The sequence below is a fragment of the Pseudophryne corroboree genome, chromosome 6 (genome assembly GCF_028390025.1).
Source record: "Pseudophryne corroboree isolate aPseCor3 chromosome 6, aPseCor3.hap2, whole genome shotgun sequence".
NCBI classification, from domain to species: Eukaryota; Metazoa; Chordata; class Amphibia; order Anura; family Myobatrachidae; genus Pseudophryne; species Pseudophryne corroboree.
The window spans coordinates 614,675,833-614,691,963 of NC_086449.1; the positions used below are offsets into that span (position 1 = coordinate 614,675,833).

The following is a 16,131-nucleotide window of genomic DNA, read 5'->3' on the forward strand; positions in this document are numbered from 1 at the left end:
AATCGCACCTGAACTGCCAAAGTGATTACCATGCGATAGATCGCATGGTAATCACGTGATGGGCATATCACTGCCGCAGTGCGATATATTGCATGTGTTAAAAAATCCCACATGCGATCGCACTGCGATGCGTTAAATATTAAGTGCAGCACATAAGATGCTGAGTCGCAAAATTCGACCGGCGTGTCCGCGCATCGCATCGTGCACAATATGTGCATACAATCATGCGATTGATCGCACAGATGCGATCGAAATCGCATGATTGTATGCCATATCGTATAAGTGTATGGGGGCCATAAGGAGCCGACTGGCTGGCGCACCATTTATCATTCGTAACAATCACTTGTTGTTAAATCTGCCTCCGGGTATTTCAACCAGTTATGAAAAGATACCAGTCCGGGTGTTTTCTAGGCCTTGCAAGCTGTGCGCCCACTAAAACGGTCCAGGCAGCCACAATGGATTTTTTTTTCTTTGTTGAAACAATGTAGCATCACTATACAAAACAGTTAACCTTTGGTGATAAATCAAAGGTAACCCAGTAAGGAAGACCGTGCATTTCCTATATTATTATTTTGCATTACTAGAAAGTGCCCTGTGCACTATGCTTTCTCCCTGGCAGGCACAGCAGATGATGTGCATATATCTAGCTTTTCAGCACAGCCATAAATTCAGTGTTGCACAAATATACTCTATTCTAGACAAGGTTTCATTTCCTGGCACTGATAATTTCATGATGAATAACTGGAAACAAATCTACAAGCAGCACACAGGACAGGCGATGTGGTGAAGAGAAAGCTAGCAGTCTATACAAGCAGTAGAAGAGGAGTGATACTGGTCAGCTGGCCAGGGAGTAAAGGAATGGACATCAAAAGAGACAAAGCTTTCAATAAAACAGAAAGCTCCCATAGTGAGAGAGATTTGCCAATTTTTGACAGCATGGAGCAAAAAATAAAAACAACTACAATATAAAAGATCTGTCTTTGATTTGCTAGCAGCAAATGCCATTGATTCCAAGCATGCGGGTATATATGGAACGTTACAACTGAAGTAGGATACACTTTCAGCAGACAGACCCGGGGAAGCACAGGTGTGTCCTCATACATCTAACCTCAATTCACCACACAGAGTAAGATGCTGCCAGGTCCCATGGAACTCTGCTAGTGTTAGGTGTCTTTTTTGGTAAAAATGCATCTGTTGCAATGCGATGTGATGAGTCAGAGACTCAGTTGTACACAGATATACAAGTGTCGCGTATCAAATTAATAAGCAGTCTTCTGGTGCTTTTTTTATTTTTATTTTTTTAAGAAAAAAAGAAAAAAGAAAAAGAGGCGCAAAAAGTCATCAAGATGTCAGCAGAGTTTCACAATATTCTGGCGTGACTGCAGCTATTATGTACGTGGAACACATCTGTATTGTTACTGCTGTAACTTCGCAGTTGCTAGCTGTGCACCCGGCTGGGAAACATCAAACAAAAGGGTCTGTTTCAGGTTTTTACAGCTACGTTAAAACAATTCCCTTCAATGCCTTATAATGGAAAGCTATTTTATGAATCTCCTCCCCTGCCTGTAAAATATACTTTCTATTCTCTAGGATTGTTTTATTAGAAGGGCCGCATCTTTACAGGATCTCAGCCGTTCCCATCTTTCTGCTCCCAGCATAAGAGGATTCCTGGAGCAGAGAAGAGCTGTATGCTAATATTTGTTTAGCAGTGAGGCAATACAGGACAGCAGGTCCGTAAAAGGTCTAATGCCTCTCCTCACCAAGAGCACACTGATCATCTGTAATATAGGAAATGGCTAAAGTTACTGTATTTTACTTAAAGTAACTGAATGGTTAGATAATACAATCAACTATAATAAACAAGTTAAAAGACTGGCAGAGCCCTGGGGAAAACACATCTTTGTGCAGCAGCCCCGATAGTTCCATCTTGGAAGGGTGTGGGGAGGGACACTCTAGGAAAATATTTTCTAGTCTATGATTTCCAGCTTGAACTCTTCTATTGTAATATTAATGGGGTCTATTCCTGAAGCAGTGAAAAAGGTGGAGAAGTGAGCCAGTGGAGAAGTTGCCTATGGCAACCGATCAGCATTTACGTAACATTTATTATTTGCATACTATACAATTGTATGGAGCAGCTGATTGGTTGCCATAGGCAACTTCTCCACAGTCTCACTTCTCCACTCTTTTCACTGCTTCATGAATAGACCTAAAGTATTAAGTGGTTGTGTGGTAGAAAGGGATAATTTAGGAAGCCCCGCTTAACGTAGTAAATTAGTAATAATCTCTGGGGTGATAGTGTTGTGCATTTAAACATGGGTGTTTTAAACCCAATATATTTTGTTATTCCAGTCTGTGACTTTGTGATTTATACAAGCTATACATAGTTAATCATGAAACATCACATAAATCCCTGCACTTTCACGTGAAGGAGGACTGCAGAAGAGGGAAACAGCTTGTACATTTCATACATCGCATGCCTGCATTATACACAGGAGCCTCACACACTGCCGTTTTAGGAAAACTTCTGCAGAGCACATAGTACATTATGCTATGTGCATGTAGCACTGTACATGACCTCTCACACAACATAATATATAACTAACTTACACAATGGTAGTGGGAGAGAGGGTGGTGTTATGGGGAAAGGAGGGAAATTATTTATGCAAGTATATATGCCACTGTATGGGAGAGATAAAACTAAACTTTTTAAAAAGTAAACGTGGAGATGTTGGCCATAGCAACCAATCAGATTCTAGCTATCACTTTCTGGACTGTACCAGATTCTGATTGGTTGCTATGGCAACACCTTCACGTTACCATTTTAGCAGGTATGAGAAAATCTCCTATATCTCCACATTTCGGTTACACTGTACCATTTTCCCCACTCAACTACCAAATATAAAATACTAGCTGAAGTACCTGGTGTTGCCCGTGTTTAAATCTTCAAGTTATTAAGTGATCAATGAGTTGGATGTGCCAACATTTTACAAATAATTAGCTTAGTAGCTCTTCCAACATACCCATGAGGTGGCTGCCCAGTGTCTTTTTTTTGTGTGTGTGGTGTTGCCCTGATCCGCAGCTTTCCTTCCTGTTCAGTTGTGTAATCACTTTTACATTGCGAGATGGGTTTAAAGTTTTCCTTCTGTTATCAATGTTGCTATTCCAAGCCTTTTGGGTACACGCTATTTTGTCTTCCCACCTCCATTTCTGTTATTATAGTTCATTGATTTATGGTTATTTCTGTCAGTTATTTCAGGTCAGTGAATTATTGTTATTTCAGTCAGTTATTACAGTTCATTAAAGTTTTTATCCAAATCCATCCAGTGGAAGGCCCAGAACAGGCTCCCTGTGTTACCGTTCTGCCCATCGTACACCAACGGGAGGTCGGACCAGGACCCTAACTCCCCTAAAACCCGACTAACTTGCGTTGGTTTCATCCCAATCGGTGCAGGCGTGTCCAATTGCATAACCGGAAAGACAATTTTATATATAAGACTGCAGAAGTAGTAAAGGGACAATTTTTTAATTGATCTGTACATTCTTTTAAAGACACTATAAGCAGTTATTTTTTATTTTATTTTGTAATGTCTGTTGGAATGTATATTATGGAATAGCTAAAGTCATATGGTGATTTATTAAAGGCCATAAAGAAAGCCTGGGAGCAGGGAACACTATATGCACACAAGTAAAAGCAGAAGAATCACCCTTTTCAGAAATAGTCTGTTTACTTTTATTTTCACACAGACTGCAGTCTGTGCAGCGCTGTCAGATTGTTGGCATGAATATATATCATACGAAAATCTAATTGGAGCAAAGATATGCTAAACCTGTATACCACTCTCCACACCCCAGTATGCTGCACAACACATGTCCTAGATCAAAGACACTACTATAGGACCTCTGGACGAATGCTTGAAATTACACAGTGGCAGCTTTTGTTGTGCCCTCAAGGTTTTCCCGATTATATCCCTTTAGAAACATAAATACATACAGTACAAACAAGGGGTGCAGAGAACCACCATCAAGCTTGACACCTCGAAAATGATGGTGGGTTACATGATAGTATTTTACAGTGGGAATAGTACTAAAATTAACGGGGGTGAAGGTGCACAAGAGTATTGGTGCTTAAGGTGCTTTCTTTTTGTAAGGTAAACTCCCATGTCCCATGACATTTTGCTGCACTGCCAATTTATAAGTTCTTACACATTTCTTTACTGTGGTGTTTCAAGCTTATTGACCTTTTCCCCCCACGATCTGTAATAGAAATGCATAGGGAGAACTCCATATTCTAGCATTCAAAATATAAAAAGACACACACTACGACACTAATATGAATGGAGTGATGCAATAGCCTGCACATAGCCTGTGAATTAACCCAGTGATTTACAGGGTGATACGCAAACTACTAGTGATGTGTGGTGGGTTTGAAATTAACAAATTGCAAGTAGTTTCTGCTATGTCGCCATTAGGGGGAACCATACCGTGTCCCTTTCTTAAATAAGTCTGTGCTAGTCAGCATCAGGTCTGGTCCTCTGAGAAGGATGATGGCGGAAACACAAACTTGCAGCCCCTTCTACCTAGAGGTACATGGAGAAATGCTGTATAACATTGGGCCCAACTTGGTACCCTTAGGGTGAAGCAAGTACATATATTTTTAATCCACTTTGTCAATCTCTACTGTCATTGTAGAATCCAGTTCAATGAAGGTGGATCAAACATATTTATCCTAATTTAATAATAATAATAATAATAATAATAATTTTATTTATATAGCGCTCTTTCTCCAACAGGACTCAAGGCGCTTTACAGACATCAAAAACAATACACATAATACAGAAGATTTAAGTAATACAGCAATAGATAAGCCACACAGACATAAAAGAAAACCTTAAGCACACAGAAAGCATAATGCAGGATTGGTGTAGGCATTTTGGGTAATAACTTCCAAGGGTTGTGTATTCCACCCTCACAAGGTACCAAGTGCGGCAGCCATCTTGGGCGCTCAGCGTAGGATTACCCAAGGTGGAATAGTCCAACCCCTAGAAGAGATGACACAAAATGGGGGTGATTTCAGAGTCCTACAGTTTAGAGTAGGGTTCCAACAAAACCACAAGGTCCATGTATTTTTCATCCCATCCACAAGTGTACCATATGGGGCAGGCATGTTGGGCGCACTTTGAAGGTTACACTGTGGTAGGTGAGCCATACAAGGGCCAAGTTCATATATGGGAAAACTGATGCTTATGTAGTAGTATGATGTACCCTGCATGTAGGGCACAATGGCAAGGTGTGCAATCAGTGGAGGTTTACATTACAGGAAAAACACATGGTGGGGTGAAGCGAGCAATGGAAAAAAAAAAAAAAAACACAATAGCAGGTAATTAGCGGCAGAAGTAAAATTGGGATAACATTATTTTGATCAGATCTTAGTACGGGTGGGTAGGAGAATGTGGGTGGCATACTCAGAAGCAATGGGGATGTCCCTGCTGAGCCTGGTCCTGGTGCTCTTCCCCCACAGTTCCATGTTCATCTTGATGGTTAGGCCCAGTTTATGGTAAATGACTACTTAAAGTTACTGCAGGATGACGCCAAGACTCCCAGAATACTGCAAACGCATACATAAAGCATGCCTAAAGTGACTCTGGGAGAGCACCATCTGAAGAAAGTTTATTTTCCAAGAACTGCATCTTACTGTACATTCTGCCACAAAGAAACTTTCAAATAATTCCTGTAGCAATGTTAAGGGTTGGCTTACCTAATTATACAACTAATTACAAAGTGGTGGGCCTCAAGGGATATTCCACTTCAGCTAAACAGGATTAAAATTAAACGGTTAGCCTCTTGGCAAAAAAAATTACAAAAATGTAATTCTTTGATTCCATAAAATAGAGGAGTGAAGCCGTTCTCAGCGGCTGTGTTAAGTGGGTGATGTAACAACGTAGCAGTGCAAGCTTGTGCCTCTTCACTCGGATGCGTGAATACACTTATAGCTTTGGTGAATGAGCAGCCTATGCAAACACATTGATGCACAGCCACCATAGAGATGTATAAAATGATTTACCAGCACAAGAAAGGATGAGTTTGGCCTACACATCAGCACAGAGTCACATATTATGGCAGAATGCAATTCGTAACAAAAACAAAACATGAGAACTTAAGATGACAGCTGAAGGGAAATTGCAAAGAATTTATTTATTAATACACAAATGATCTCCGCATGGATACAACATGATTGCAGGTCTGTTATTATTACAGTCCCAAAAATTAACATCAACAAATGTGTCCTTATACACACTTGCTGCAGTCGCACCAAAGAGCCCTTCTTGGTGTACCAGGTCCAGCTTGTGCCCAGCTTCTTTTTGGCCCAAATTTGAGTCTTGGTTGCAATGTGAGGAAACAAACCCGCTTCATGAGACTGCACTGATTATTATGTGACACATCTGTGTGTGACCGAGTCTGAATCTGTCTAAGAAATGCTACAATGCAGCATCCGCTGCTCTTATTCATGCCAAGTTCCGTTTTGATTCGTATAGAGATTCAGACTCTGCCGCACACATATAGTATATACAAGTGTCAGTTTCTTGAAATGGTTATGTCACATTACATAGTGACTAGAACAGAAATTTTGGTGACAAGGACACAAAAAAGGCACCCGGCTAAGCGGCATCACATGGACCTGGCGACTCACACATGCTGCACGGCATACTGTGGCCAGGTGTAAAGGGGAGTACACACAGAGAGATCCGAGCTTAACCAGATTGTTTAGAAATGAAGCGCGGCCCCTCGCCGGTTCTGGATTGTGCCTGCATGCAAACCCGCTGATGCAAGCTGGACTTGTCCAAAGGACAGCAAGTAAAACGCATCTCACCCAGTTTGATGGCTCCATCCTGTGTTAGCAGCACATTCCCTGCCTTCAAGTCCCGATGGATGATCTTCATGCTGTGGAGGTACGCCAGCGCTTCCAACATCTGTTTGCAGATGGCCTGGATTTGAGGTTCTGTCAGTCCACGGTCCAATTCTGTCAGCAGAAAAAACCTCAAGATCATTAGCACATTCAATCAACTGCACATGTGAATGGGAACACAGGAAAAAAACAAATTCATTAATTTGCAAGTAAGGGTGTGGCATATATACTGTGTCACCACACTGAGCCAGTGTTCCAAAAAAAGGTATTACTTGCAACATACACTGTTTCATATGTGGCATAGAATATGTACATTGGGCCTGACTCAGAGATGTACACCAATGCTGCTGCAGCTGTGAGTATGTACTCAAATGCTGCAGCTGCCTGGATTTGTATGGATACACCCACTGGTGTCTTTGTGAGTCCCAGTGACTGTGTACAAAGATGCAGCGTTGGCCTCAGACCAGTCAATGATCAGGCTGCTTCTGAGTAGCCCTAGGGAAGTGGGACGCAGGAGCCACTCTTACGGCATAGCAGATGCAGGCTGAGACGCGCCCAGAAACCGCTCTCAGGTGCGTTTTTGCCACCACTTCCTGTTTCCTCCCCCCAAATAGTGCCACTGTTACTACAAACTCAAACCACCATTGCAAGACTGTGCCGGCACATGCACAGTGCTACTCAGATGCATGCGCAACTGGATGATAATCGCTCAGCTGCAAGAGCACTGGCTTCACTCACAACTCACGCCCAGTGTACCATTTGGGGAACAGTTACACAAACTGTCAGACATTTCACTGCTGACCCCAAACTGTGACATAAGACAAAGGATGAGAACCACTAGCCTATTGACAAGCAGGCTTTATTTTATATTGGCCTAGTAACTAGGGGGGTAATTCAGACCTGATTGTTGCTGTCCGTTTTGCACAGCGGGCGATTAGGTCCAAATTGCGCATGCATATGCACCACAATGCACAGGCACGTTGCAGGAGTACAAAGCGGATCGCCGCTGAGAAATGGGTTTGTGCGACAAATTCGTTCGCACAGGCGATCGCAAGGAGATTGACAGGAAGAAGGGGTTTGTGGGTGTCAACTGACCGTTTTTAGGGAGTGTCTGGAAAAATGCAGGCGTGTTCATGCGTTTGCAGGGAGGGTTCCTGACGTCCATTCCGGTCCCGGACAGGCTGATGTGATCACAACGGCTGAGTAAGTCCCGGGCTGCGCAGAGACTGCACAAGATCTGTTTGTACAGCTCTGCTACACATGCGTTCACACACTTGCACAGCTAAAATACACTCCCCCTGTAGGCAGTGACTATCTGATCGCAACAGTGCAAAAATTGCTTGCTAGCGATCAGGTCTGAATTAGGCCCTATGACACAAGTTTCTTGCAAAAAGACTTTACACTCTATGCTTTTATTAAATCAATGAGTAGACTCCAGTTTATAGCACGTTAATGAAGGCAACTGTGTCAGGGACATAAATATGGAACATCCCAGCAGGCCGCTCTCTGGTGAAAAGCATCTTGTTTAAAACGTAAAAGTTTATGGACTGTTGTATTTGCCAGTTACATGTGGAAGTGGTACAGTGAGGTACTTGAGCAAAGAGGAACACACTTTTGAAACAAACTAACACAATCCATATCACCTTATCAATTAAAACCAGTCACATACAGTATGTATAAATATAGGTACTTACCAAGCATTACTGCATCCACTGCTCCTCCTTGGCAAAACTCAATCATGATCTGTAAAACAATGATGAGACCAATCAGAGCATATCATTTCTATAGCTAAAAACATAGGCTGGATGTTTACTGGCTAAACAAAAACTTTTTATGGATCAGGAAACACATTACAACCCATTTATTTCAGGGAAAATACTGGTGGCATTTTTAAAATATCCCTACAACTAAACAAAATAAAATATAAAATAGTAAATATCTCAACATACATACAAGCTTCATGCTAGTCTATGGAAAATATTTTTGCCACAAATGTATCCATAAATAGTATTGGAAGGACTGATACCAGAATATAAATGTTTAAATGTTCAGTCCTAGCCACTTTCCAACTCAAACCAATACTGATCGCGTCTTTACTAATCTAACACTGACGCTACATAATCATTACTTTTATACTCTACAGCTGCTGATTGCTTTGTGATTACATTTCCAGTAATACTGAGGCTGTATATAGAGGCACACATTTCTCTGCATCCTGCACCAGCTTTGCTGCTATCCCCCTTGCTGAGACTATAGTTATGCCCTAACAAATGTTAAATAAAAACCAATCTGTGTATTTGTAAATTCAACTAATCCCCATCATTCTGAAAATGTACTGGTAACAAAGACCCAGTCTCAGTATAAGCTTCATAACTGTAAGAATTTGTGTACATTCTAAATAACTAATCGATGTTTTGCACCCTAGTTGGACATTGCAGAACAGTGAAAGTACAGTTCCGTGCTATGCAGATTACAGTGAGCACACGCACAGGTTTATCATGGCCTCTGTTTATGACGCATCCACTACTAAGATAGTAACAGCCTGATGGGATACAACTGCTTCCTCCAGATAATATCTGGGTTTTTGACAGGAAGTCTTGCAATTTAACCCCTCTGCTTGTCAAACACTACAGCTTGAGGTTCATTTCTCAAGTATCGGGTTGTCACAGAATTTTCTCGATACTTATATATATATTATTGAAAAATTCTATGCATACATGTGTAAGAGATCAGGCAAATGCAAACAATCTTTGTGACAAATCATTTGCCAGATGTGTCAAATCAGTCCCCCCACTCCCCCACACACACAGGTTAGTTTTAACAAGCCTAAATGTTAGCAGTGTCGACCTCTACAGGTGGATTGCTCTCTATCAAATGTTTTAAGTACCAAGACGTATCTTTTAAGTAGTGGATTTGACTTCTCATTTCTAATGATAAAGTAGAAATGCAACTTTTCCACATAATAAAGAATTACTTCAACCCAATCCTTGCGGAAAAGGCGAAAACGTTTGGATTTAAACAAAGATAATGATGGAGATGATGTGGATATCCACTCATGTAAAATAGTTTTTCATGCTGCAGCACTAATTGCTAGTAACAGGTCTCGTTTACTAATTATCAGTTCTGTTGGAATCGAACAGAAAATAGCCCACTCTGCCGATTCATCTTTTTTGCTATAGCTGAAAAGATGAAATTGTATTAAATGAAAAAGCATGTCTAATGCCAAGTCCTTCCCAACTTCAACATGTCACAAGTTCCATTTGCTAGACAAGAATTATTGCCATTTATCTTATGCGGACAACGGAGTAGCACTTTTGGTTCCACAATATGGTGTTCATAATGAAGTATTACACATCTCACTCACTACATCAGTGTTTCCCAACTCCTGTCCTCAGGAACCCTTACAGTACATGTTTTCCAGAACGTCTAGTTGGTGCACAGGTGTATTCATTATTGGATGACAGGTTTTAAAAGACTGTGCTAATGATTACACTTGTAATACGGAGGAGTGCTGTAAAGCATGCGCTCTTAGGGGTCCCTAAGCCCTGGAGTTTGGAAACTCTGCACTAAATAAGCACAATATAGTGGTGTCTTAAATAGTATAGTGGCAACTGCACTACCTAGTACAATGTGGAAGTGCATCAATCTCTGTGCTGCTGTTTTTCTGGACCTCCTTTACTCCTTTTGCAGCCCTGCGTGAGAATCAAGGGGTTGCGAGTTAAAGGAGCAATCACAAAGTCACAAATGCTTGCTGCAGGTGGCATTGTATGAGTGACTGCAAATTGCTTTATAAGAAGCTCTTCCAGCACACTGCCAATGTGATTGGTAAAGCATCAAGTGCTGCTATTAACTTTAGATGGGGAACAGAGGGGATAAGAGGGATAGAAAAGACAATACCTCTGACTAGCAGTAAGACAAGTCTCCCAGTAAGAAGCAGTCATTATGATCGCTACATATTGTATACTGCAGCTTCTAAATTGTCAACATGTGTGCCCTAATGAATAAAGGACAGAATTAAGGATTACTTCATCCTGTGGTTTGACAGATAGTTGAGGTGACTTCATATAAATATCACACACTGCAATACTTGGCAAGCATCGGCCATCACAAGGTGGTATTTGTTCAAGAAAAAAAAAACACTAAAAGTTAGGGAACAAGTCCAGCAACAAGGAAAGAAAAATAATTTGTGGTAAATGCTCTTTAAATGAAAGTGGGAACAACTGAAATAAAACGATCATCAATAGCTGCAGCAAAAGATTCATTTAGATCTTTTACTGTTGCACAGGTCACAGAACCACACTGTACGTGGGCGTGACATCTAATTATAGGCAAACTGTTACGGGTTTTATTGGAAAGAAATATTACAGGTTAGTCTACAAGGCAAAAAAAGGGTGAGTAAGTAATCCTTGACTTTTGATCTATAGTCTTCACAAATCCTAATTATGATCTGTCAGAGAAAGAAAACTGTGTGCAGAACAGTCAAAAATAAATGTACTGGAACTAGAGAGCAAGTAGCGAAGGAAACATTGCAAGGAGAGTTTTGTACTAGTTTTTATAATTAACACGCTCTATCCGTTTCCTCCTCCGCAGGCTTTCTTTGTCTATACCATAACTATGGTGAAGGTCACGACACCGCTGTGTTTATGTGATCAAAACCAAAGTAGACTACAGTGTTTGTATGCACTAACCCTATCCATTCACAAACTAGTACGTGTCATGTACAAATGTAACCATCTTTAAAGCCTGTAAATGTATGCATGACCACAGACATTAAAGAAATAGTCTGTAAAAAGGTGCATTTATAATTAAACTACAAAATAAAATTTTGGAGAAGGTTCCAACTGCGCTTCTTAGACAGGTGGGTGTGTTGCGCCATGATGATGGTGCAGGTGGTGTGTGTCGGGGTTGGGGATATGTGTGCAGGTAGTGTTTGGAGATGTGTGGCGTGAGGATTAGTTATGGTGTAGGTATGGCATGTGGCATTTGTTTGTGTTGCATACGGTATCCTTTATAATGTGCTGGTCTTGCTAGGACCTGGGGATGCGTAATAGGTGTGGTGGAACCATGCCATGCATTGGTGCCAAGCAGCATTGTGCTTAATCTGCAACTTTATACCATCTACACTGCAAAAAACATTCTAATCCTAAGTGACTAGGACACTATTAGCAATTTTGGATGCAGCTATGATGTAAAGACACTAAATTCACAAATAAGTGATCTACTCAAAAGGTGAGTGTAATGTTATTACAGTACATCACAAAGTTCTTCATATCTCTTGAAAGTGGCACACACTATTGCCTGACTTTGTACCCTGTCTTTGAGAAATCCGACAACATCAATCCAGGATAGCCAATAGAGATCAATTCTCTATGAAAGACATTCTCAGTCATCCCATTGTTAAGCACTGATGGACAAAGGTGAGTTATTAACCAACTTCACATTCATGGAAGTTGACTGATTAATGCCACTGTTCCACGTTATCAAAGAAGACAAAAGGATCAGAAAGTTCCAGAATTGCACCTCTACTCCACGCTCAATATTCAATATGTATGCAATCTGCATGAATTTTTAACTTGTGTGTTCACACCTGCGCGTTTAAGGAAGTTTGTAACCTATGTCTAGAAAGGTATCCGGATGATAGATCGACAGTGTCTAGTGAGACAGTCAATAGATAGACACCACATGTTAGACATTAGGTTGATCGTCAAAAGATCGACAGGGTCAAAAGGTTGACATGAAAAAGGTATATAGTTCAAAAGGTCGACAGGGTCAAAAGGTTGACATGAAAATAATTGACATATGAAAAGATACACTTTTTTTTACATTTTACATGTTTTTGGACTATTTCATACCTTCTCTATCCATGTCGGCATAGAGTTGGTTATAAACATTGTGGTGAGCGCAGCGAGCCACCGAGCCCGAATCGTGGTGAGTGAAGCGAGTCCCTTGAGGGGATGAGATTCTACAATCGGGGGTCCCATCTGACAAAACTATCCACACAAACCACAAAAATGCAAAGAAAATGGTGTTTACCTGTTTTGGGTCTACCATTTTCACGTTGACCTTTTGACTGTGTCAACCTTTTGTACTATCTACCTTTTTCATGTCGACCTTTGACCCTGTCAACCTAATGTCTGTCTAACATGTGCTGTCTATCTATTGACTGTCTAACTAGACACTGTCTATCTATCATCCCGCACCCGTGTAGAAATAGGGTTTTTAAAGGAAAAAAGCGCTAATGAGTTCCTACAGCTGAGAACTGTAATTCTGGTCATACCTGAAATTCAGGTTGTGTGTGTACTGTTTTCAATGTGATAATGTATTTGACAATGAAAACCAATGAATCAGTCAATCCTCTTAGTTTGTTTTAACTTATTATACATGTGAGATGCCAATGCAGTTTTGAGAGGCATGGTACAAATACAAATAGGATTAACTTTTCCTGGAGAACATGCTGCTAGGACAAGGAGGGATGAAAGGTGGATGGGGAAGTGTGTCAATGCAGAGGTGATTGGGTAGGGATTGAAGTGAAGAACCTCCTTCAGAAGTGAAGGAGGTGATGAGGTGGGGCTATGTGCTGCTACGGAGGTAACAGGAGGGATGGGTTACTACAGAGGTCATTTGGGGTGTCACGGGGGTGTTGGATGATAAGTTGACAGGCAATAAGTCAACATGCATTAAGTAGACAGGTTCAATTAACAACTTTTTTCAACTTTACCAGCCACATGGACTAAGATTGAGAATAGAAACGTGAGCCGAGCGCAGTGGAGCAACTTGCCCGAAGCGTAGCAACACTAATTGGGGTCATACAGTATGTGGTTTAACATAGCAAATGACACCCAAAAACATTTTGTACTGTCTACCTTTTACATGTTGACCTATTGACCCTGTCAACCTGAGTCTGGACGACCCAATGATCCACACCCATTACAGATGAGTTCTGGAAGCAATGTGTTAGAACAGGAGTGAGGGAGAAATGTTACTAAAAAGATTGGTGGTGGAGGGTGTTACTATAGAGGGGAAAGAGGCACAATGGGTTACAGAGGTAGTGTACTTCTATCTTAGGTGATATTTTATCAATTTTGAGAGGTATGGCACAAATGCACATTTTACTGTAGAAGATTAGTGTTTAACAAGTATATATGCATGATGTTTCAATTCAGCCACTTCAAATGAGTTCTATATTTTAATATGACTCTAGTACAAAAAAATATAATCACAAAAGTGGTCTTAGTACTGTGCTAAATACCAAACTATCTACAAAAAAATGTATAGTATGCACAGGAACAAAACGGTAACCCCCAAATATGTGCATTAGGACAATGAAGGCATGGGGGTTACCGTTTTGTTCCAGTGCATCCTATATTTTTTTGTAGATTATTTGATGCCCCTCTTTGAAAACATGAACAAGCCTGGGAATCAGATTTTGGCCAACATTATGATGGAGAAATGTGGGACTCAATTCATATGGCGATTTCAAAATGCTCGATTAGCATGGCCATCTGAGAAAATTCTTAGAAAGGTTATACAAGACGGTATCTGATGCCGGGACGTCTCCATCATATTTTCCCTAGCTCTACTGATTTATGTTGGAGAGATTGTGGACAACAGGGAATGTATTACCATATTTGGTGGATCTGCTCTGTAATCGCCAGTTTCTGGAAATTAGTTGGCTCCCTTTTTTCACAGCTTATGGCTTTCACTACTCCCATCGCCCATGTCAATTTGCTTCTCTATGCCCCCATAGAACATATCTCCAAAGACTTTAACAAGCTGACCCTCCACATTCCCGGTGCAGCTAAATACCAGATAGCCTGCAATTGGAAAAATCCTGTGGCTGCTAGCCGTACAGAACTGCTGAACAGAATTTGGTTTATAGCTAAAATGCAATATATCACAAGCCTCCATAACAACACAGCAAAAAAAATTCCACTCTATTTGGCTCCCCTGGTATTCCCACCATAATACCGCCCTTCCAGGTCTCCTCTAATCTTCGCTACGTCCCCTATATAGTGTCCAATTTTGACATGTGCTATTCCGGACTCGCTGCTGGGCTTCCCTTTTCGCTTCTCTCCCCCACCCGCTCTTACTTCATACTTTTCCCTCTTGCCATCCATTACTTCTCATACTTTAACTCTTATCTTTCTGACTCTATATGTTGAACTGTTTATGAGAATAAGGAATCTGTTATTTCTAAAGATGTATAATCTCATTCATTTTATTATGATTCAGCCTCTACTGATTTTACTTTTATTCATATGTGGACCTTCTGTATTGGAGTTTGATGCTTACTGTTCTTAGCTGCTACTCCTCTGTCCGTATTTCTGTCAACTTTATGTCCACGTTTATGCAATAAAATGTATTATTAAAAAAAAAAAAAAAAAAAGTGGCCATTCTCGTCTGAAGTCCTGCACCTCCGGCAACTCGCACCCCATTATATTTAACCCCATGGTATGTAATATACTTACGAAGCACTAGGAAAATATGCTAGATTTGGAATTACTATTAAAAAATCTGGTTTATAGCAGATTTATTGTTTTATATATAGCTATGCTTTAACCATTTATCTAATAGCAATTATGTTCATTACAAATGTATTGCTTGGCAAATGTCAGCACAGTTGGTGTAATGGTTAGCATTACTGCCTCACAGCACAGCACTGCAGTTCTGGGTTTCATTCCCACCACGGCTATAAAATTGTGTGAAGTCCGTATGTTCTCCCTACTTCTGTGGGTTTCCTCCGGGAACTATGGCTTCCACCCTCAATCCAAACATGCACTGGTAGGTTAAATTGCTCCAGACATTAAAAAAAATAAAAAAATAACCCTTGTGTGTATGTATGTGCATATACATGTGGTACGAAATATAGGGGGTGATTCAGACCTTATCGCTGCTGTGGGTTTTTGCACAGCGGGCGATCAGTTACTAACTGTGCATGCACCACAATGCGCACGCGCCTCGGACACCAAAGGGTATCACCGGTCAGTGACTGGATGGTGCGAAAAATCAGATCACACGGCCATTTGTAGGTGGCAACTGAGCGTTTATTGGGAGTGTCCGGAAAAACGCAGGCGTGCTTAAGCGTTTTCAGGGAGGGTGTCTGACGTCAGCCTATTGTGATCGCACTGTAGGAGTAAGTCCTGGGCTGTGCACAGACTGCACAAAGTGGATTTTAGTAGCTCGGCGTACACAGGATCACACACTTGCACAGCGAATTTACACTTCCC

At 41.0% G+C, this 16,131-nt stretch overlaps 1 protein-coding gene across 1 annotated transcript in view; it reads right to left on the minus strand.

The window, feature by feature from the left end:
- Positions 1-16,131, minus strand: part of STK10 (serine/threonine kinase 10) — a 263,891-nt gene that overhangs the window by 98,793 nt on the left and 148,967 nt on the right. The window contains exons 3-4 of the mRNA XM_063928074.1: positions 8,599-8,647; positions 6,869-7,018 (exon numbers count right to left, since the gene is read on the minus strand). Coding sequence (XP_063784144.1) covers positions 6,869-7,018; positions 8,599-8,647 — 199 coding nt within the window. The remainder of the gene's footprint in view (positions 1-6,868; positions 7,019-8,598; positions 8,648-16,131) is intronic.